The sequence below is a fragment of the Macrotis lagotis genome, chromosome X, assembly GCF_037893015.1.
Source record: "Macrotis lagotis isolate mMagLag1 chromosome X, bilby.v1.9.chrom.fasta, whole genome shotgun sequence".
Taxonomy (NCBI): Eukaryota; Metazoa; Chordata; class Mammalia; order Peramelemorphia; family Peramelidae; genus Macrotis; species Macrotis lagotis.
In genome coordinates, this window is record NC_133666.1 from 248,950,387 (window position 1) to 248,975,082 (window position 24,696).

General features: G+C 33.6%; 1 protein-coding gene across 4 annotated transcripts in view; it reads left to right on the forward strand.

Annotated features, from left to right (window-relative positions):
* The window catches only part of SCAMP1 (secretory carrier membrane protein 1), a 123,956-nt gene extending 100,650 nt beyond the window's left edge, over positions 1–23,306 (forward strand). For 2 of the 4 annotated variants that reach the window (XM_074208387.1, XM_074208388.1), the window contains exons 8-10: positions 5,395–5,496; positions 13,070–13,187; positions 19,579–23,306. In XM_074208387.1, the coding sequence (XP_074064488.1) occupies positions 5,395–5,496; positions 13,070–13,187; positions 19,579–19,743 (385 nt within the window). In that variant the 3' untranslated portion in view covers positions 19,744–23,306. The remainder of the gene's footprint in view (positions 1–5,394; positions 5,497–13,069; positions 13,188–19,578) is intronic. The other 2 variants (XM_074208391.1, XM_074208389.1) reach the window with 2 other exon arrangements.
* Positions 23,307–24,696: the final 1,390 nt, after the last annotated feature.

Below are 24,696 nucleotides of genomic sequence, written 5' to 3' on the forward strand. Positions count from 1 at the left end.
AGTAGACAAACTGGCATAGCTCAAATTTAAACAACTGATTAAATTTGGAGGATAAGGGAAAGCAAAGAGGAACAGATAGAATTTTCAAAATTGGGTAACAGGAAAAGGAAATGAAGAGGAAGAACTATTTGGAAGGAAGATGAAGATTTTTGGTTTTTGAAATAGTGAATTTGAGTTGCTGGCAGGACCTTTAAAGTAAAGCATTTGAAAATTTGGAGTAAGAGTCAGGGGACTGGAAAAGTTTGAAAACAGCTGTTGTAGACAGTATGATAAGACTGTCATTAGAAATGAGTGAAATGGTTGAAGAGCAACATTGAGAATTGATCTGAGGTTAAATTAACCTATGTAGGGAGTTTAAGTAAAGCCATATGGGGACTAATGGGAGAAAAGGAATAGTTGAAAGGATTACAAGTTGTGATGAATAAGAGTGATTTCAATAAAAGTGGGGGAGCTAAAGAAAAGGAAAAGAAGGTTTTGGTCAGACAAGATAGCTAGATAGTTAAGTGGAGAGATTGCTGGGCTAGATATATCAAGAATAGCAGTGTGACTCAGGGCAAGTCTCTTGATCTCTGCTTCCTTAAATCTATGATCTTAAGCTCAAAATTCAAGAAAAAAATCTTGAAGGTGAAGTAATTTCTAGTGATGGGAGAGGTCTTGGGATATGACTGACTGTACTTATGGGTGGTTGAAATAGAGACAGATACATTGTCGAGTGCTTAAAACAGACAAAACAATATTTTATTTGGTCATACTTATTTGAGTTAATTCAGATGCTGGCAATATCTGCTTTAATATTGATGCTAAGAAATAATCGTGCTTAAGGGGTTTTGATGGTGAAATTTGGAAAAAGCAAAACAAAAGTCTTAACTATGTACTCTGAGGTTGTTTGATCTGCAATAGAATTTTATCACTACTTTTTAAAAATAGGATTTTATTGTACTTAGGTGATTAAGAGACCTTCAGAGTCCCTCCTCTTTAGGACTGAAGGCATTCAGAGAGCATCATGAAGGGGTAGCTGAGAACTAGATGGGTTTTAAGATTTTTGGCAGCAGAGAAAAGATTAACATTTATACAACATGTGCTTCCTTATTATCTCATTTGAACCTCAATAAATCCTTGGTCTTTGGGTGCTGTTCATATCTCCATTTTATAGATAAGAAAATGAGGAAAACAAGTGAAATGATTTATTCAGGATCATACAGTAATAAGTGTCGGAGGCCGGATTGAATTGAACTGGGTCTTTTCTGACTTAGATCTGAGTTCCAACTGTCTATCACAGCATTCTTGGAGCTTTAATACATATGGCAAAGACATGCCTTTAATGTTTATACTGTCATAATTGTCATATTATTCAAAGTGAATGAATTTCTGTGAACTAGTGAGAGTTACTTTGTCCATTGAGAGTCTAAGGATGGACATTTATATTCAATGCTATTTATTCCCTGTCTTTGAAATTCTATTCTTGATAGAACATTAATTCATACAACTGCTTATTGCAGTTCAGTTCAACAACATTATTGAACATGTGAACATTATTAAGACACTGTTCTAGGTGTAGAGGATATAAAGATGAAAATAAGCACAGTCTATCCTTAGAGGATCTTCCAGTTTAATAGGAGAAATGGGAGTACATTAGAGGTGTCAAACCCAATCTGGCCAGAACAAGATTAAAATGTCATTGGGAAATAATTGGCAAAAATAAATGAAAAAACAAGAGATGTTGTTAATATGTGGTTCTAAATCAGTATGTGAGAGATCCTTTTTTATATTTTAATAATCTCTGTCTATTTGAGTTTGAGCCCATGGGATACACTCTATATACTAGTAAGCATATAATAGGGTAGAATGCGACAGAGACAAAGAAGTGGGAATTTTGAGCTTAGTGATTCAGAAAGGTTTCAGGTAGCTGGTGAGCATTCGAGCTGTTTTTGAGGAAGAGAGGATTTCAGTAGATCTCTAGATGAGAAAGGAATGTGTTCCACTTGGGGACCAGCATGGAGGTGGGAAAATACAGTGTGGCTAGAGCATAAGAGAACAAGTATAGTGATATGAAAGGTAAATTAGGAGACATATTATGAACGTACTAGACTAAAGAGTTGGTATTTGAATGTGAAAGCTGCAGTTTGAAACCTCCTTAATGTCCCAGTGCCATCTTTTTTTTTTTTAGCAGAGGACTTTGTTTCTTATTTTACTGAGATGATTAACTACATCAGGTGTACCCTTCCACACTTTAAATTCTTTCTCACTTTTTTCTTCCTCTCACAGTAAAACCTTCCTTTCCAAAGTGAACCCATCCACTTGTCTCCTTCATCCCTTTCCTTCTGTATACTTTGGAAATGTACTTCCTTTTGGCTAGCCTCTTCATTCACATTTCCCTGCCTCTACCAACACAGCAGCTCTCTTTATCTTATTTAAAAAAACAAACCTATTCTGACCCTGCCCCTTCTTTAAACCACTATCTTTCTGTTTATTTTGAATATACTACTTCTATGGGGAGGTCTTTGTACAAGCACTTCTCACAGAGCTTAATTAATGTTTGTTGATTACTTGTTTGTGCGATGGAAAAAAAAAATTCCTTGAGGCAAGGACAATATTCTTGTGGCTTTTTAATCCCTACTGCCTGGTGGGTAGGATAGTGGGTATTTAGTAAATGCTTGTGGATTGATTCCTTTCATTTACCACTAATCTGTGTTTAGGTATATTGTTTCCCTTTCCTGCATCACTAACTTTTTTTTGGTAACATCAGTAACTTTTAAACCCTGTTCAATGTGTCATCTATCCCTGTCTTGCTTAATTGTTCACTGAAGGTCAGTAGAACTCTGCCTAATCTTACTGTCTCTTCTCAATTCTTAATCTCTTTGACTTTTCTGCAACACTTGAGCATCATCTTTATAATTTTTCTTCCTTGGCTTCCTTGGCACTTTTCCTGATCTCCTTTGCCCAATCTGTTTCTTCTTGATCTTTACTTCTTTTCTCCTCATCCCTCTAGATACGGTTAACACCTCCCCCTCTCCCCCAAGGCTTGTTCCTTGACAATTTCTTTTCTTTTTTATTCACATCCTGTAGTTTCTTTTGGATAGTTTCTTTGGATGCAGATTATTTGGAGGATTTGTAAACCTACATTACCAGCTTTTTTCTTTTATTCTGTATGTCTCTCTACCTCTTCCTCACCCCATCACCAGGTCTAGATGTATATTTTCACCTGCTTGTTAGAGTTACCTGATAACATTCTGAGTTTCTTATAATAGGTTCCCTTATAATTAATTTCCTTTCCTTCTGTCAATCCTCCAATCCATCATTCATAATCCTACTAAAAATGGTTTTCCTAATTGAGTGAATAAGCCACTTCCCTATTGGATCCTTCATTGGATCCCCTATTATATCCAGAATTAAAATATAAAGGCAGCCTGGTAGTTGAGGTCTTTCACTTTGATTATTGTAAACTTTATATTGTTGATATTATTATTATTATTATTATTATTATTATTATTATTATTATTATTATGTGTAGTTTTGCAAGGCAGTGGGGTTAAATGACTTGCCCAAGTTCACACCACTAGTTAATTATTAAGTGTCCAAGGCTGGATTTGAACTCAGGTCCTCCTGACTCCAGGGCCATGCTTTATCTACTGCTTCATCTAGCTACCTCAATATAATTATTATTTGATATTAAATTTATGACGATAAAACTCCAACATGGAGTCACATAGGCTAAATGATCCTGATAGAAACACAGACAAAACAGATAATTTATTCTTTTCTTCTGTTTACCTCATGTTACAGTATAGGTGTTTAGGGCTTTTAAGCTGTTCGATTAGATGAACTCTTCACCTGCTGCCAGGGTCTTAATAAGTCATTCTTCTTCTTCTGCCTTAGTTAACATTAGAACTTCCCACCAATTTGTAGTCCAGATAAAGAAACTTCTGCTACTCAAGCCTCATTGATATTTGTTACATGATCCCAAGAATTTTTTTTACCTCATCTAGATCTGATGAGGAACCTTCCCCCTCCTACCTCTGGTGACCTTTATCTGTTCTTAACTAAGCCCAGTCTTAGGGTATGCAACCTTGCCATCTGAACCCCGGTGTTGAGCATGTTTCCATTGGAGTGAGATTGTTACATGTGGGTACAAACTTTTGTTTATACTGCCATAAAGAGTGTGTGTACATATATACATATGTGTGTATATGTATTTTTTTATTTGCCTGCTACATAACAATTTAGCTTGTGATTTTATCATTTTCCTGAGTACCAATTTCTTGAATTCTTGAAACCCAGATATTTGTTTTAATTTGAATTAGGAGGCCAAATAAAGCATTCACATTTTGAATCTAGCCTCCAGGGAACTCTATCTGTTTGCTCATTCTTTTCCTTATACTTGGAGTATTCTTCTCCCTTTACCTGGGAAAAGCTTGTTTAAGACTTACCTCAGGGGGCAGCTAGGTGGCAATGCAGGTCCTGGAGTTAGGAGGACCTGAGTTCAAATCTGACCTCAGACACTTAATAATTACCTAGCTGTGTGACTTTTGGCAAGTCACTTAACCCCATTCATTGCCTTGCAAAACCCACCTCTCCCCCTCCCCCAAAAGATTTGGCTTTCTGATTCTTTCAACTGTTGTTCCTTCCTTTTTAAATCTCTTATTCAGTTTGACCTCTCCTGTGCATTTAATCTCTTTGTATTTACTCCTCTGTACCTTCTGTGTATTTACTCTTAAATTTCCTATATGTTTGTTGTTCGTGAATTGTGTCCTAAAGTATATGATAGTTATTTTATATACTTGGTTCTTCACCTCTGCCAGATTGTAAACTCCTTCAAAGCAGGCATGTTATTTTTCATTGTTGGCCTCTCAGTGCTTATATGTAAGAAATACTAAGTAAAATTTGTCAAACTAATGTGAAAACTATAGATAACTGCTGTTGTTGAAATTTTAAACAATACCATTTAAATTTACACTACTTTTAAACCCTTTATAAATGTGGGTATCAGATCTTCCTGGTTTTTGTTAGAGAGTATCTTTTTTGGAAACGTGGAATTATAGAGATGATTTTATTTCTGCAATGTTACTGATTGGGAGATGTTATTTATCATAGGTCACTGTGTTTTTAAAGGGGGGGGTATCGAAAGAAAAACATCATTTTATATATTTATTCACCATAAAAACTTCCTAAAATGTGGTGATCTCAAAAGTTAAAAAAATAATTTTTGCATGTTTTCCTCAACTGTATATCTGTGCACAATACAAAATAACTGTCTTTTCTCCCCCTTTCAGTGATAGGTAATTAAGTGGCTCTTTAGGTCTGAGAAACTTATTTGTTCTTTTTAGTTTAAATGTTATATTGTAAAGAGTTATCAAGTATATTGAGAAATAAAAATACTTTTTCCTTTTTCTTCAGGAGTGATAGTTCCTTCAGATTCTTTGTATTCTTCTTTGTGTATATTTGTCAGTTTGCTGTACATGTTCTTCAGGCTGCTGGATTTCAGAGCTGGGGCAATTGGTAAGTAATTAAACTTTAATTGTAGTTTTGTGGATCTTCAGGGTTTTAGTATATTCATATAACAGCTTAGATTTTTGAGATATAAAGTTAAGTATTTTATGATATGATATGAAAATGTACAAATAGTTTTTTTGATTCTCTTTGTTTAGCAAAATATTTTTAAAAGACTATGGGCTGAATTGTTTTGAAGATTAAATTCATGCATTTATATATAAAATAGATTGAAAATGAAGTTTGAAGACCAATTTGTTGTAGTTGTACTAAAATTTTAAGCCCATAAAGCAAGCCTTTAGCATAATTTTTTCTCTGTATATTTGGTCTGTTCTGCCCCCTTTTCTCTACTTCATCTTTTGAAATAATATATGTGGTCCATTAAGGTAGTAAGCCTGAACTAAAGGTATGACAAATTGTTGGTTGGAATATATTCCCTTAGAGCCGCCAACATAAACATCTGCCATCTCACACTGATTTATTGTTGTTTCTTCTGTCTTACTCCTAGTTATTTCTTCTGCCCTTCTTTAGCTTGGTTGCACATCAAGCTCTTTGTAAGTTTATTTTATCCTACACAGCTTTTTAGTGTTTTGTGATGCAGTCATTGAATTATAATCTTTTTGATCACTATTCCTTGATTTCCTTAGGTAATAGTGACTGAACCTATGAATTCACTGGTCTAGGGAACACCTTGTTGATGAAATTCCTTCTACAATACCAGTGACCACCACCTCTTCAATTTAATAGTCTTAAAGAGTCACTTAGAGCAGAAGTGTCAAACATGCCCTCTTTCCTTTCCAATACCAAGTCTGAGTCTTGACTGCTTCCTAAACCATATTAAAATATAATTGGGAATATGTAACAAAAAATAAAAATACAGTAGAATATAGATAATTAAAAAAAGTTTTCTAAATCAATATGTGACCCACAGGGATCCTTATGTAGGGTTTAGTGGTCAGTCTTTTTATTTCACTTTGACATAATTGACCTAGAGCATTGAGAGATTAAATGACTTCTTTAAGGACATATAGCTGGGATGTGTCAGGATAATTGGTGGACCTGCTTTTAGGCCTTTACCTGGTTAGTTAGGTTTTGTGTTGGAATGAAACAGTCTTTTCATCATTCAATTAACAAAAGTAGATTTATTAAGACATAACAGAAAAGATATTCAATTAAATTATAGCAGTACTTAGTTTAGATAGACTTGCACCCTGTCACCTCTATTTGGAAATATATCTGGTCAGTAGGGTAAGATATGGTGGCTCAAATGGTGTTGGTAGACTTGCCAAGTCAGAAGGGTCCCAACTCCCATAGGTAAACAAGAAGCCATTTCAGTCTGGGCATAGATATAAGGAAGTTAGTTAGTTCAAGGGACGGTTTGAACATTCCAGCCTCTGTCCCAAAACAACACACACACACACACACACACACACACACACACACACAAATCTCTCTCTCTCTCTCTCTCTCTCTCTCTCTCTCTCTCTCTCTCTCTCTCTCTCTCTCATACCCATATACATACATACACTCTATCAGCCTGAGGTAAGGTAGCTTTGTCACTTTTCAAGGAAAAATTTGTCTAATGTTGGGCACTGTCTTTGGATTGAGGAAGAAGTTGGAATCTAGCCTCAGACATTTGATGCTAACTAGCTGAGTGATCTGGAGCAGGTCATTTAACTCTGCCCCGCATCCAGGGCCATCTCTAGTTCTCCAAGAATGGAGGACAAACATTAGGCCTTTGTGTTTCTTTTGAGCAAGTAAAAAAGATGAAACTTTTTTTCCCCTCAACACAAGTTATATAGAAAAGTTCATATCTTGATTTCTTCAGGGTTTAGCAAGCTCCATTTATGAGTACAGTTTAAGTACAATATAGGTAGTCTTTGCTTAACCAGCCTTTGACAAATGACTTGAATAATTTTCCTTTCAGTGCCCAGATGTTCTTTTTATACCAATTGAGATACTTAAGGGAGACAGCTTCTGTTTTGTAAGTGTAGATTCCTAGAGAATTAACACATTATTAGTGCCCCCAAAAGTCTACATCTACTCTTTAAACTTCATACTAGAAAAGGTAATACTGATGTGGGAAAGATGCTGTTATCAAAGAATTGAAAAAGATTTTATAGCCGCTATCAATTCTAAGCTGTATCTGAATAAGAATTCCTTCTAAACAACTCTAATAAGTGATCATGTAATCACCTTAGCTATTCTAGTGAAAGAAAGCCTTCTGTCCCTAAATAGATTGTTTTTGAAGGTCTTTCCAAAGTTGAACTCCTGTGATTCTGTTTTTCTGTAGCTTTCATCCATTGCTGCTCTGGGACCAAACAAAACAAGTCTAAAGGGCAACTTGGTAGCACCATGAATTGAGTCCTTAATCAAAATTTTTTTTTTGTTTTGCAAGGCAAATGGGGTTAAGTGGCTTGCCCAAGGCCACACGGCTAGGTAATTATTAAGTGTCTGAGACCGGATTTGAACCCAGGACTCCAGGGCCGGTGCTTTATCCACTGCGCCACCTAGCTGTCCCTCTTAATCAAAATTTTTATAGCACTTTTTCTGGTAGCAAAAACTGGTTACAAAGCATACATTTTTTGAAGAATAGCCAAATGAAGTTTAGAGAATGGCTGAATGAATTGGAATGAAATATTACTGTGATAATGAGAAGTGATGGAGAGAAAAAAATACAGAGAAGCATGAGAAGATATATGAACTCATGCAAAATAAAGTCAGGAAAACTATATTATGCACTGTGATCACAATGCCTATAAATGTAATTGGAAAGAGTAACAACCATAAACCAAGGAAATGGGTGGGGAGTCTTATCAGTGTGGAATGTTGTTTATGATGTTCCATTTTTTCTACTTATTGATCAGTTGTGCTGAATTTTTTTTTCCCTAAGGCATCGATGTCCAACCTTTTAGCTCTTCTGGACTTCAGCCAATAAAAAATTTGTCAAAGACCATATATAGAATTTAATATTTATTTAGGATTATCATTTAGCCCACATTACCAGTGATTATAATAATAAAATGTAATAATACTGCATGAATGGACTGCATATGGCCCACGTGTTAGACACATCTGTACTAAGAGATAATTCCTAATAGGGGAAATCCAGGTGATTTCTCAAAAACCTTCAAGAAAATTCTTTTTAACAGCTTGGAATGCAACTGAGAATCAATCCCAGAAAAACTGAATGTCCTCTTCCAGGGGAAAAAAAGATGGACTTTCAAGGGTAATTTCAAATGTTCCTGTTGAAATGACCAGAGCTGAACAGAAAGTTTGATCTTCAAATACAGGACTCAGGTGAAGCATAGAGAGTGGAGGAGAAGGGGAAAATATGAGGGACTTAATGATGATGTTGATGAACTACATGTTTTCCTGCATAGAAAAATGATACTGATAATACTCATGAGAAACTTCTCATTTAATAGAGCAGGTAGAAGGAGCTTTTATAGATGAAGCACAGGAAAGAGCTGAATTTGAAGATATAACATATTGTAAAAATGTAGTCAATGGCTAAAAGGGAAAGGTAATGGGAGTAAGAGAAAGGAGAGGTGGAATAGGCTAAGATATTTCATATAATAAGATTTTTTTTAATACAATGAGCTATTGCAATGATATGGAAGGGGGAAAGGCCAGGGGAAATGCGGGAACCTTCGCTCTTAACACAGGTGGCTAGGAGAAGAAATAACATATATACTCAATGGGGTATAGACATCTAGAGTAAGGAGGAGAGAAGGGGGATGGGGAAAGGGGGTTGGTGTGAGTGATGGAGGAGAGGGTGGACCGGGGAGAGTGGTTCAGATATAACACATTTTCTTTTTTACTTCTTGGAAGGGGCTGGGATTGGATGGCCTTTCCAGGACCACAGGGCAGGGTAATTGCTGGGCTTTAGGGGTGTGGTATGTGGGCTTGAGTCCTCTTGGCTTCAGGGTCGGTGATTTGTCTGCTACGCCACTCAGCGCTGCCCTACAGCATGTTTAAGAAGAGGGATAGAGTGAAAGGAGAGAGAAAATATAGTATATGGTAGTGGGGTAGTACAAATGGAGGGAGTTGCTATCAGCAATGGCAACGGTGGAAAAGTATGGAAGTAGCTTTTGTGAACTTATAAAGAATGTGATCCACCCACGACAGCTGGTGGTGTTGGAACACAGACTGAAATGCATTTTATTATTATTATTATTATTATTAATAATAATTATTATTATTATTTTGGGGGGTGTTTTCAGGACAAGTGGGGTTGGGTGGCATGTCCAGGGCTTACATAGCTGGGTGATTGTTGGGTGTCTGAGGCCGAATTTGGACCCAGGTGCTCCTGGCTCCAGGGCCGGTGCTCTGTCTACTGTGCCACCAGGCTACCCCTAATGTCATCATCATCATCATCATCATCATCATCATCATCATCATCATTATTTTCTCTTTACTTTATTGCTTATGAGGGTTTGTATTTTGGGGGGATATTATGTTTACTCTTAAACAAGAATATTTTAGTAATGTATAAAAAATCATTTGTACTAAAAAATAAAAATAAAAAATAAAAATAAATCTAAAAAAATTTTTTTTAAGAATTTTAAGAAATTTTAAGAATTTAAGACCTTTTAAAGAAAGAACTATTGGCAAATCCGGTGTCAGACACTTAATAATTACCTAGCTGTGTGGCCTTGGGCAAGCCATTTAACCCCAATGGCCTTACCTAAAAAAAAAATCTATTGCTATCTTTGAGAACAATTTCAGTAGAATGATGAACTTGGATGATAGAATTTGGAAGGATTGGTGGGGTGAATGAGAGAAGAGGAGGTGGAAGAAGTACATGTACACAATTTTTTTTTCTTTAGGTTTTTGCAAGGCAAATGAGGTTAAGTGGCTTGCCCAAGGCCACACAGGTAATTATTAAATGTCTGAGACCAGATTTGAACCCAGATACTCCTGACTCCAGGGCGGGTGTTTTATCCACTATGCCACCTAGCTGCCCCCAATGCTGCCTAGCTGCCCCTGACAATTTTTTTTTAATTGAGAAAGAGAAGACATGGGGATGGGAGCATCTAGTGAGGATTTTTTGAGACCCGGGATACTTGGGAATGTTTGAAGGCAATAGGTAATAAACTAGTTAATAGGTAGAAGTTGAAGATTCAAGAGAGAGAAGGGTGATGATTTAATGGAAAGGATGATAATCTGGTGGAAGTAATGGGATCAAATTCACAAATGGGGGGGGTAAGCCTGGGCAAGTAGAAGATTGAGGAAAGAGTGTATGATGATGTCATGGAGTTTTGAGTTGAAAGGGAATATCAATAGTTTTTTCTAAAAGTAAGGGCCTAAATTGAGAGGATGAGGGTAGAGAACTTGAGGGAAGAAGTGAGAAGAGGGAATCAAATAAAACTGCATTGCGACATGACCCAGTTTTAGTTAAGTGACTTGCCCAAGGTCACACAGCTAGTATATGTCTGATCCTGGGCAGTTATTATTGAATAAGAAGAATTGATTATGTATTCAGTCAGCATATAAAGTTTCTTTTACCTTTATTCAGTATCTTTTGAGTAGTGATGGGGGGGTGAATTTTGGAAGTAATCTAATCTAGACTGAGTTTTGGCAAGAAAGGAATGGTGATGATAGGCAGAAACTACTATTGTATATAATTGGAAAACAAAATATATAATAAAAAAAGGTAAAAATGATTGTGATATCCTAAAAAAATGGTAATAGGATAAGGATGCTTGAGGGAGTTCAAGAGCACTTTTTAAGTAGAACTGCTTTTATCTTTCATTGCCTCAGGCGTAGGCAGGCTCTTTCTGTATTAGTGTGAAAGGCTCTCTCTAGAATACAGAGATAATTATAGGGAGGAGTGAGTTATGAGGATACTACGTAACATAATTTTCAGAATTAGATTTAGTAATCCTTCATTTATTAAACTTAAGTATATGAAATCTTCAGTAAAATAATTTGAAAAAATATTGACCCCCCCTTTATTAATATGCTTAACTGAGAATTGAATATACCATAAAATGTCAATAATATGTGATTGTCGCTCCTGGAACATTTGCCTTGTATGAAATTGCAGTATTACTAAAAATATAGAAATTCCTTTTTTTAGCATTTGTCATGGATTTTGAATTATTTTGCTTTCCAAGAGGTACCTAGATAAAATGAAGATGATAATAATAATAATAATACTGTAATAATGTATCATGTTATATGTCATCAGATTTCTTTTTCCCTCAAATCACAACTGACTTTAGAATACTGCTTTTATTCTCAATTATCATATTTTATATTAACAAATGTAACAAAATCCTGTACTTTTCGTTGTCAAAAAATAGTAATTTTTGGCATCAGGAAGTTAACATAACTTACATAATTAGCTGTTCAGTAAACATTGGTTAGGTGAATGAAATCACTTGCCAATTGGCTTGTGTAATTGTTCAGTAGCCTTTTCTTTGGTTAAACTCAATGATGGTGGTTTTTCCCTCATGGTAGGTATTATTATTTTGAAGATATTTTCCTATATTTTTCAGTCACACAGCTAGTAATATTTGCCTGTAACTATATTTTTGAATTTATGCAAATTTATTTGTGAAGGTATCTTTTATCAACTGTTAGAGAAACTCTTTAAATCTTAAAACCAAACAAAAGAAAAACTTTCCAAGGAAGACCTAGTCATTTGACATTGAAGAAGAAGGAAATTTTAAATATATTTAACCGTAAAATAATTCTTGGCTAAATGTACTATTAGGAAATTCTTAACAACTCAGAGATTTTTCATTATTTTAATATAACCAGAAGCACCTTACTTCACATTAAAACACTATCTTGTGCCACCCAAGCCCTACTCCAGTGCCTCCAGTGTTGGTTTGGAAGTGACCTTGGGGTTTTCAAAGGCAGTGTCAGCAGTATGAAGAGATGTTGACTTTTAGAGGTGCTTTCTCTTATGTTTATTACGGAGGTTTTGAATTTGGGCTCAGTGAAGAATTTTTGTTTTTGTCTAGAGTGGCTTATTATAAAACATCCTCTACTAGTTGAGGAAGTTTTTGACCATAAGCCAACAAATGAAAAACAGGCAGGGATGTCAAATGCTCTCCCAGTAGTACCCTGCAGCCCACAGCACTCCTCTGACCCAAATTAAAATGTAATTGGGAAATACTTATCAAAATAGATTAAAAATACATTGATAATATTACATTTCATAACTAATTCAATATGTGACTAATAGGGATCCTTTTGTATGGGTTAGTGGCTCCCATTTCTGTTTGAGCTTGACACAAATAAGGTTACAGTTTGTATCTTTGAATAAAATTCTCTCTTTAATGAAGTCTGTATTGTAATTGCACATCTTCTGAAGTTTCTATGCAAAGGAGTATCTTAGAAAAAAGTTTTGTGAATATCTTAACACATTTGGTATAATTATCATTAATATTTAGATATAAAGTGATCCATAGCATATGTATAAGATCCATATCAAACAGCTTAAATGCATTTTATAGAGACTTTAAATGACCCACTGTTTTTGAAAAATGAGGCATTTGCCTGTATTAAAGCATTTACCTGCATTAACTTAAATTTCTGTTTCCCTTGTCTTTTTGGTACAACTTAGTGGCTGGATTTCATCCTTAACTGGCCTCAACAAAAGTATTCCTGTTGGAATCATGATGATGATCATAGCAGCACTTTTCACAGCATCTGCAGTCATCTCTCTAGTTATGTTTAAAAAGGTAAGACAAGTCCTAGAACTTTAGATTTTTTTTTTTTAGGTTTTTTGGCAAGGCAAACGGGGTTAAGTGGCTTGCCCAAGGCCACACAGCTAGGTAAGACCGGATTTGAACCCAGGTACTCCTGACTCCAGGGCCGATGCTTTATCCACTATGCCACCTAGCCACCCCTAGAACTTTAGATTTTTATATTGAACTTTTTTTTTCACTTTTCTGTACCTAACAGTGAGCAGTGCATTGAACTAGGTTAGGTCTTCCTTTACATAGCTCATTAAACATCAAGTGTAGCCCTATGTATTGGGCTGATCTTTGTTTTCTAGGGGAGTTCTAGAGTCCATGGAATTACATTTTATTATTACTTTCCTTTCTATTCAGATAGAAGGAAAAAGAGACTTCTTTTCTGCTCAAGTACTTGCCCTGCCCCTTGCTTCCACCAGCCCCCTTAAAATGAGATAAGTGATGCTCCCAAGCATTTTAAAAGGCTGCTAGCTAAATAATGGCAGGTAGGATAAAGCATGTATACCTGGAAAGGACCTCCGAAGACACCTTTTTTTTAAGCCTCTCATTTTTCAGTTGAGGAAAATGAGTCCAGGAAAGTTAAGTAACTTGCCTAAGGTCGCAAGGTAGTAAACATCAGAGATGGGATTTGAACACAGTTCCTCTGACTTTATAGGCAGTGAATGCTCTTTTTGTTGTACCATATTTTTGTAACACAGGGAGGTAAAATATCTTCTTTTGGTCTTGAAGCAATGCTCTCCATCTTAGTATTATTACTTTTTCTATTCTCTTCTATTTGGGGAGAATAACAATAACAATAACAATAATAATAATAATAACTAGCTGATATTTTAAATGTTTTATTTTTCTCCAAAATAAATGGAAAATCATTTCTTTAAACTTTTTAAAAAAATATTTGAATTTCAAATTCTTTCTCTACTCCCTCCCTGAGATGGTAAGCAATCTGATATAAGTATACATGTTCAGTCATGTAAAACATGTTAGTTATACTACTTTGGTCTGTTTTCAGACAAATTCAAACAATTCTTTCTCTGGAAGTGATTAGCACTTTCATCATGAGTCCTTTGTGATTATTTCACATCATTGTATTGCTGACAGTAGCTAAGTCATTCAGAGTTGTTCATCATATAGTGTTGCTGTTAAAGTGCTCTCCTGGTTCTGTCATTTCACTCAGCATCAGTTCATGTAAATCATTCGAAGCATTTTTTTTAAATCCTCTTGTTCATCATTTCTTGTGGCACATTTATATTCTGTCATGTACATATACCACAACTTGTACATATACCACAACTTGTTCAGCCATTATCCAGGGGGTGGGCATCCCCTCAATTTCCAATTCTTTGCTACCACAAAAAGAGTTGACTAATCAACATTTATCCAGCACTTTGTGTGAGACACTGTACTATACTAGTATTATTTCATTTGATGCTCAAAATTCTGGGAGGAAGGTAACATTATTACCATCATTACTATTTTACAATAGAGAAAACAGGAAAACAGGAGATGAGTAACTGGCTCAGGGTTCCACTGCTCTTGAGAGTTTGAAACAAGATTTGAACTTAGGTCTTCCTGATTTGGAGCCCAGTGTGCTGTGCACTGCATCTCTTCACTGTTTATCTATTTCTTTAGAGGCAAGGTAAATGAGGATGTGATTGGAATTAGGATGAACTCGAATTAGGTGAAGGCTTGAAGCCAAGAACTAGGTTTTTTAAAGTGTGACTTTGTTCGAGGCAACTAATTTCTTTGAACTTCACTCTTATAGCATAACAAGAAAAGAAAATGTTGAATTGTAGAGTCTCATCTTTAGGCAAATTAAAACTTTAGCATATTAGACACTTTCAGAATAGAAGGAAAGATGGGAGAGGAAAAACAAAAGGAGTTGGATTATATAGACTATTCCAGACATCTCTTTGTGTTCCCCTAAGTACTCCTATGTTCTAACCTGTATAATGGGTGTATTTCTGTCTTAGTGCAGAGGCCTTGTAACTCTTCCCCCTTCATGACCATTTGCACATAATAGTTGTCTAAAAAGGTTTCATTTAGTTGCCAGATTCAGGAGAGATGATATTCTAAGGCAGTCATGCTTCAAAGGAAGGTTGGACTAGAGATCTGTGATAGGTTCCTTCTGACTCTTAAATTTTATTGGCATTGTTTGAGTTAGAGAATAAATTTTTACATTTTAATGTGATATGACATTATTGCTTTATATTGTCTATCTCTGGTCCAAAATGAGAGAAATTCTCCTTTTGAATTATTTTATGTAATGAAAATATGTAAATTTGTTTGAATTATTTATAAGTAAATATACCATGCTAATAACTTGTCACTTATGAGAAATGTATTGGGCACTCACTTATAAGGGAAAAGATAATTACAAGGTGCAAAATCAGCAGCTAATAGATTTTTCTTTTATTTTAACATTTTGTACATTAAGAATTTCTTAAATTGAGCCACGTTAAACTTTTATATTTGAAATATATTGAGATAGTGAACAGATATTAGCAAAACCACTTTGGTGTATGACTTATTTCTACTTTTAAAGAAGAAGTTTAAAAAATTATCTGTCCCCATAAATTTGTTCTTGCTATGACTTATTACTCTATTATTTAGCCTTTTCTCCTAAGACACCCATTTATCCACATTAATGGAACCAAAATCAGACTTAATTCAAATTCTTGGTAACTTCTGCCTCATTATGGTTTAGAATTTACCTCAAGTCAATAAGGGTACATATCCTAGCATAGATAACTATCATAGGATTTCAGAGTTGGAATAATAATGAATCATGCTCTATGAGGTGTATAGTATCCCCTTTATTATAACATGAAATGAAGACTTGGAGAGTTCATAATTTGTCAATGAACATAACATTAGCCAATTATTTTTGAGATGAGATTCAAAAACCAGATCTCCTGACTCTTAAGTTCTTCACATTTATCTACTATATTATATTGCCTCCAAAAAGTATTGAAAGGAACTTTGGAAGTTGAATGAGAAGGCCTGTATTTGAAAGGAAATTCTGTCTATAACATGCATGAGTGGTTGAAATCCCTCCAGTGGAAGGAAACTCATTCTTACCCTAAGAAGTGAATTTAATCTTTTGGATGATTTTGGTTAGGAAGTTTTTCCTTATATTTATTTGATATCTGCACACATTCAACTTTTCCAGTTGACCCCATTGTGCTAATTAAAATTAGTCTGAAGTTTCTCTTCTACATGGCAGCCCTTCAGGTGCTTGAAAGCAGAAACTACGATTCTGCCCTCAAGGATCTCTATCCTGTCTAGATACCATGAAAACATTGGTCAGGTGTTTGCCCATCTTTCAAGGTATTTTATTGTATTCATGGAATAGTTTAGTAATCCTGCAAGAGGCTTCATGGTTGAGAAAAATTAAAAAAAATTTTAAACCCTCTGAAGTGGGAGACCAGGGTTAGATTCTGCCTCTTGATACTATTAACTGTGTGACTATGGGCAAATCACTCTGACCCAGTTTCCTTACCCATAAATAGAGATAATAGTTTTATTTACTCCGTAGAGTTATTTTTGAGGTGGTTTTGTGTAAAGTTATTTTCTTATAAAATAAAGCTTTAAAAATTAAAACTTTAAAAATTAAAGTTTTTATCTTATTGTGAATAGTATTTAAGAAATGAATTTAATGTGCTGACTCAAAGCACAGCATTTGATCAGTTTCCTTTCTAAATGTTCACAAATTCATCTCTTCTATAACTTGTTCTAGAATTTTTGCTAGGGACTGAAGTTAGGTGTCTTAGCCAATAGTTTGATGAATCACCATCCTTTTTAAACTTTAGAATATTTGCCCATCTCCAGTCTCATATGCTACATAATTTTTTTCAGAAGTTCCCAAAGTGGTTTAGTATTTATGTCTATATATTCTTTCAGTGCTCTGAGATGTAGTTTGTCTGGTTATTCTTATATGATAAAAAGATGAGCTTTGGAAATTTTATCTGGGATGAATTGAAGTGGAGAGAGATTGCAGGCAGGGAACTAATTTCAAAGCTATTGTAAGGGAGGTAAAGGAAATGACAGATTGAATCAAGGTGATAGAAATAAAAAAGGAGGGGATAATGTGTCAGCTCTATTCCTGAGAGTGCATCAGCAAAACTTGACAATGAACTGATTATGGAAAGAAGCAAGGAAGAGGATCTACTGCAGACTTAGAATGAAAGTGATATTGGCACAGAGGCAGAGGAAAGCAGGTTTCAAAAGAAATATGAATTCAGTTTTAGATATACTGAGTCTGAGTTGGAATTATGAGATTAATTGTGAATACTAGCTTCTATATGTTATTAGTTCTTTTGTTTTTTTCACACCTCAGAACTGGCTATTTTTCATTTCCTAATGATCCATATGTTTTTATCCATTAACTATATCCACCAGGGGTCAGACTCATCATTAAGTTATTAGTCTATCAAGGAACCTAGGCCCTTTGGGAATTGCATTTTGGGTTATTACATTCTTTTCTATGATAAGCTGAAAGTATTTATTTTTTTTAATTAAAGTAAGGTAAATTAAGGATTTTTAAGATTGTGGGATAGCCTTACAGAAAGTTAGAAACACTTTGGAATGTTAGAAAGTTGGGGTTAGGGTTGCTAATTACACATAGATTCACTTTGAATACTATCTTAAAAAATGACAACTGAACATTATTTTTTCCATCCTCCTGTGTCTTAAATTATTAATATTGTGTTTTGTTACAACAGATACTTTCTGTCAAATATCCAAAAGAACCTTTTAAAATACTATCACAGATTATTAATAAATAAAGGGAATTTTTCCCCTTTTATATCATGATAGTAGTTTTGATTGCTTTATTTTCCAACAGTTGTCTCTTTTTGACTTTTGTTTTTTAAATCATCAATATTATTATTTTGTCTTTAATTTCTTCATTTTATATCTACAGTTCTTTGAGGACATCATATTTATCATTCTTTAAATTACAGCAGATTCCATAATTGGTTTAGCCCTCTTCCCCAATTATTTGGTACATATTTTGTAACTAACATTTTATCACTAAATAATGATGCTGCAAACAAGTCTTCTTGGGTTATAGTCATAGAAGAGGTACCTTTGGGTCAAAGTACGAATAGTTTAATTTTTGTTGCATAATTATAAATTATTCTCCAAAACAATAAACCATTTTATAGTTCCACTAGTAATATATTAATCTACTGTCTTTACCCAGCCTTTTGGTCAGGGAGTTTTCTTATCTCTTCTAGCATGACAGATATGAGTTGATACTTCAAGGGTGTTTCAATTTGCACTTTTTTGATTATTAGTGGTTTTAGATAATTTTCAAGTGGTTATTGATAGTTGAATATTTTCTTAATGTGCACTTTTAACCAATGTTTTATTTCAACTTAAAAAAAATTTCATTTCATAATTCCTTTGCCTCCAACCCCATCTATAATTTAGAACTAAAGAAAAAATCTTGTAACAAATATGCATAGTCAAGCAAAATAGATTCCCATACTGTTTGTATTCAAAAAATGCATGTCTCATTCTGCATATTTAATCCATCATTTAATTTTTTTCATGAGTCAAGAGACATTTAATCCATCACTTCTCATCAGGAAATGTTAGTAGATGGGATGCTTCATAATCAGTCCTATGAAATCCCAACTGATCACTTTTGAAGATCAGAGTTCTTGAGTCTTTCTAATTTTAACTGCATTATTTTTATTTAGGCAAAAATTGTTCAGTTTTATGTAATCAAAATTGTCCAGATTTTCTTTTGCTATTCTTTTTTCCCCCTTTGTTGGCTAATGAATGAATTCTCCCCCTATCTCTATATATAGATCTGAAAGATAATTCTTCCATACTCCATTAATTCATTATTTCACTTTATTTCTAATATGTATTGATTTGAAACTTATTTTTGGTATGTGGTTTCAAATGGTGACGGATACCTCATCTCTTCCAGACTGCTTTCCAGTTTTCCCAGCAGTTTTTGTCCAGTAATGGGACCTTCCTTGCAAGTAATGAAGTCTTTGGATTTTTCAAACATTACACTTCTTATTTATTTGCTTCTATGTATGGTTTACTTAATCTGTTTCACTGATCAAACCCTCTTTTGAACAGTTTCAAGTCTTTTTGATTATTACTGTTTTGTAGTGCAGTTTGAGATTGTGTTGCTAGGCCATCTTCCATCAACTTTATTTCACTATTTCCCTTGAGTTTCTTGACACCTTGTTTATTTCATAGATCAGATTGATTAAACCCAACCTTAATCTCCTACTTCAAAGTACTTTTGAGATTCTTCTCTCAGAGTGGCTTAAACTTTTGTATGTCTGGAGTTGACCAGAATATTTGAGACTTGATTAGTTTTCCCATTTAACTTTTTTTTTTGTCTCCATAGGTACATGGACTATATCGTACAACAGGTGCTAGTTTTGAGAAGGCCCAGCAAGAGTTTGCAACAGGTGTGATGTCTAATAAAACTGTACAGACGGCAGCCGCAAATGCAGCTTCAACAGCAGCAACAAGTGCAGCCCAAAATGCGTTCAAGGGTAACCAGATTTAGAGAACTCTACAGACAACAGTGCACTGTTACCTTTTGACTGTACTTTTTCTCAAGTTACTGTATTATTCTATGAAGATTTTTATGTTCGAAATACACATTATCCACAGCATGTATGTTTCCTGTTCACCTGTGCATGGGCAAAAACCAGGAAAAGTTCTTTGTTCAAATCCTTAACATTTTTTTCTTGAACAAGATTTTAGTGCCCCTCACAAAGAAAAAAGATTATACCATATGCTAAATAAATATTCTCCATATTTTCTGGGGGATGAATGTTTCAATGACTTATTTCAGTGATGGAACACTGAAATTAATATGGTACTTCATTATGATTAAAAAACATTACTACAGTAATTTTTTTGGGAATCTTTCATTAGACATGAGAGACATTTAGGAGCAAGTGCATTGATTCTTCATTCCTGTCTCCCTGTTTGTATAGAAAGAAATAGGGTAGGCTGAGAGTTTGGGAAATTCAATTTAGCTTGCTGGTAAGGAAGCTTTAGGAATTGATGATGGGTCTATGTGCATTTAATAAAAGCTGATGTAAATTTCATTTTCTTTTTTATTTTTTTAGAGTAGTTCTTTTGATATCAACTTGTAAGCTTGCATGAACACTGTTGAGTTATTTAAATTTAATAAATTAGTATTTTGGTTCAGAATTTATCTGTACCATTTATGATTACAGGATTTGTGGAATGTTTTTGCAATCATAGTAACATTTTAAATAGAGTATTATACTCATGAATAAAAGTTGATTTGGAGGCTCAGATTTTCTAAAAGTAGAATATTTAATGCAATGTACAGTTGAGTTAAAAGATAATTGATGGAGTAGAATTAAGTGATTATACTTGCCCTTTTTAAAAAAATTCAGTATTCATGTCATAGAGAAAATGCTGTTAAAGAAAAGATGCTTTCTTATTTTCTGATCTACTTTTGTGGTTATTCTTTTCTACTTTTTCTGGGATGAAATTTTGGTTGTATTTAGGACTTTTGTTTGTGTGTGTAATATGTGTTTTAACAATGAAAATTGTAATTTTAACATTGGTATTAACTTTCCTACCTTTACAAATCAGGTTGCCCTTTGTCCCCAAATATAAATATTCAGTGTTTTAACTTATTTTTCTTCTTTTATTTTCACTGCTAATGATTTTTTAAGCTGATGCTTCATATATACTTGAATTCCTTTTATTGCACTTCAGTCTTTGGGGTTTGAGACAAATCAAGTGAATTGCTTAAATTCTGCGAATAACAAGACTACTTCCAAGTGGAAGAAAGTAGTAAAATTAAAATATTTAAATATTCAACTTATACTGAGAAAGGAAATCAAAGTAAAGCTAAATGTATTAATTGTGTAGGTTATACTACTTACTTAACTCCATTCTACACAGAAGTTTTATTGTATAATGCATTTAGCTTCATATCTTCCCAAGTCATCTTTTAAAAGAGTCATGGAGGTGTTTGGGCAATTTTTAAGGAGAAATAATACATTTATAGAGAACAGCATAGATTAACCTGATTTTAAGGAGGTTTGTATGTAGGGAGTATAATGTTTGAGTATAATGCAAAGCCTTATTTTTAAAATGTTCAGAGCAACATCAATGAGTAAAAATAATTTTAAAAGATTCCCCTTTCACCCTTTCTATATATAAAGGTAAATAAAATGCTGGATATGCTTAGCGACCTTAAGAATCAATGTATAAATAACTTGGCCAAGTACTGTGGAGCTAGTCAAATGACTTACTGTTGAATTTATTTGGAACAGCAACATTTGTATATTTGGAGTACATTTCTACATTATCCTTAGGAAAATCTAGTTCCTATTATAAAGTTTAAAGCTATTTTTCCATAAATAATTTCTTCAGTAATAATTCCTACATAACATAGAAAAAAATAAACCAATTAAGTCTTTCAGATCAATTTTTCCTGCTGCTGAGAGGTATCAGAATATTTAATGATTTGTTTTATTGTAATAATTTTATATTGGTTAAAATATTGACAACTAAATGTCACAAAAACTTTCATTCTTAATCACCAATTCATATTCCAAAATGATTTTGGTGTTTCTTTAAATGTTTATTTGGAGGGGGGGAACATTTAAAATTTAAAAAGGAGATTAGATCAATTATTTTTTCTTTTAGGATAGAAATGTTAATTAATTGAAAATTGGCATTACTAAATGTAAAAGGATTCATAAAATCCTTCTTTGGTGTAGGGAAAAAGTGGGGAAATAGTTTGGAATCAATCAGTTTTTTTTTTTGTTTGGATACTCTTCTTGCAAAATTGTGTCAGCAATTGTATCTTTTTTTTAAGAGCAATTTTGTTTTTAAGTAATGGGGTAATTAATGGTCATAGCCAGGTGTGAAAGGGGCTTTAAATCATAACTCCTTAAAGGAATTACTTTTCTCTGGTCAGTAATGGAAAATATTCATATGTTCACTTTGAAAGCAGAGGCTGTTTGTTAAAATGTTTTATACTTTATCCTAAATTTCCAAGTATTTAAGTCACAGAGCAATTTTTGTTTTCTGGTAATTGTGACTAATTTATTTCGAAGTAAAGTTTAGACACTGGAAGTCATTGCTTAGTGGTTGGTAATTTAGAATTTGGATTATTTATCTAAGGGATGTTTGTATATTTTGTAAATGACTAATAATGCTTTGCTTATCATGGTGACTGTCTTGGTTCTATATAAATGCCCTTCTCATCTGTCCCTCTGATGTTGCATGTTTTGAGTAGTTTGAAAGTTTTGTATATTTATTGTATTAACAGAGTGTCATAAAATAAAATGCTGTTTACTGGATGTTTGCTCTGTATAGTTTTAAAGAAAATATTAAAGTGTTAAAAAACAGATTACACAGGAGGTCTGACTGTATAGAGAATTCCACATTTTGAAATTTTAAAGTTTATATATAATTTTATAGTCTATTGAAATGAAATGTAAGATCAGACCCACTTAGAATCTGATAATACACTGTTTAAAAATTATTTAAAAATATTCATCAGATAATTTTTGTCTTATTGAACTCAAAAAGCAGTAGAATTATGGACTCATCTGTGTTGAATCTATTTGTCATGTCTGGTCTAAGACTGAACTAGATTTAAATGTATCCTATCTAAAATTTAGTTTTGTTTACTTTTTTATTCAGTTGACACTTTGGTGTCAGTATTTTTTCTATTTTTGTTTCATTTATGTTCTCTACCCTTTCCTTCTCTCTCATCTCCAGCATCACTTCTGACTGCTATTTTATCTGCTGATGTAGAAAATAAATGCCTGCTGTGAATTGCTGGATTCTCCTTGTGCTTATCTAAAAGGGTTTTTTTTTTTTTTTGCAAAACTATAATTGGAAAGGATATTCTTGGTACCCCTTACTTTCAGTGACACATTCACTTTCAAACAAAAAGTATTTTCAGTTTGTGGGTGTTACCGTAAACAGTGAGTTTGAATTTCCACAATTAATTTATTAGGAAAATATTTTTCCAGTTGACATTTCCTAATCCATATTGAATGATGTTTGTATTTTTAATAATTTTCTTTAAATTTTTATTTCTATAAAGCTATATATTTCTGGTTCATGCAGTTTTTATCTATTTATTTCTATACTTTTCTCTCAGTGTTAGTATCAGTATCAGCTAATCAGTACCAATTTGTACATTCTTATTAGTTAAAAATACTACTGTACATTTGTATAATTCATTGACATAAGAATTTTTTGCTCCTGTGTATCAGAATTGTTATGATACTTATATACTCATCTATTTCCCCATTTTGTTTAGTACAATTTTTAGAAGGCATCTGCTTATTGTGGTTTGAGCACTCCAGAAGTAAAATAGTTAGCTAAAATGTTTGATTTTTTATAAAACAAATTTATTTTACAAACAACCTTTTAGGATTTGATTCACTATAATATATTGTTTTAGGACAGAAAGTAATTTAAAATCTTGAAACTATAAACAGAATAAAGTAAAGATTTATTTCAAAAGTCAAAATTAAATTATTCAAGCCTTGGTATTAACCATTAAATATTTATATCTTAATTTAGTATTACAAGAATGGAAAAGTTTCTTTTATACTTTATGATATTTTCCTGTTAAAAATTACTACTAGCTTTATTTAGATGAAGATTACCTCGGGGGTGGCTAGGTGGCATGCAGTGGATAGAGGACTGGCCCTGGAGTCAGGAGTGCCTGAGTTCAAATCCAACCTCAAACATTTAATAATTACCTAGCTATGTGGCCTTGGGCAAGCCACTTAACCCCATTGCCTTGCCAAAAAAAACCAAACCCAAAAACAAAAAGAAGAAGATTACCTCCTCACCCCCACAATTGTCCAATTGCTATTGTTTAGATTCAGTTTATTATTGTGCTGTGATTCATTAATGCAAATCTTAGAACTTAAAAGGGTCTCTCATTTTTTAAAATCTTAAATTACTCCTAAACTATTCTAGACAGTTGAGTATTTATTCATTTAAACTCCCCAGAAGAAAAGACTACACTAATTAGTAAAATCCTCTAGTCAGTCCAGTGGTTTTGTAATGTATTAAAACTGTTTTTTAATCAACCTGTAGATATTCTCATTTCTTTTATACTCCACTAGTTTCATATCAAATGTTAAGAACGCCACAGTATAATAATGCAGTGTCATATTCAGATCCTTTTGAATTCCATAGCCTCGCCTAATCTTCAAATGTTGATCTATTTCATTTTGAACCTAATAACTTGGCCAACCTAATCTAAAATCTTCCTTACTGAAAGCGCCCAGTCTTTCATTTCTTTGCGTAGATGTAGAGCAGAAAGTAATTATTTATATATCTATATCTATATCTATATCTATATCTATATATCTATTTGAATAGGAAGATAATTTTGAATCATGTATTTTTATTGTTTATGAAATCCAGCTGCACAGATTTCATTCTCTGATCTAAGAGTCCTTACCCTTTTGGGGTATCTAAATAAAAT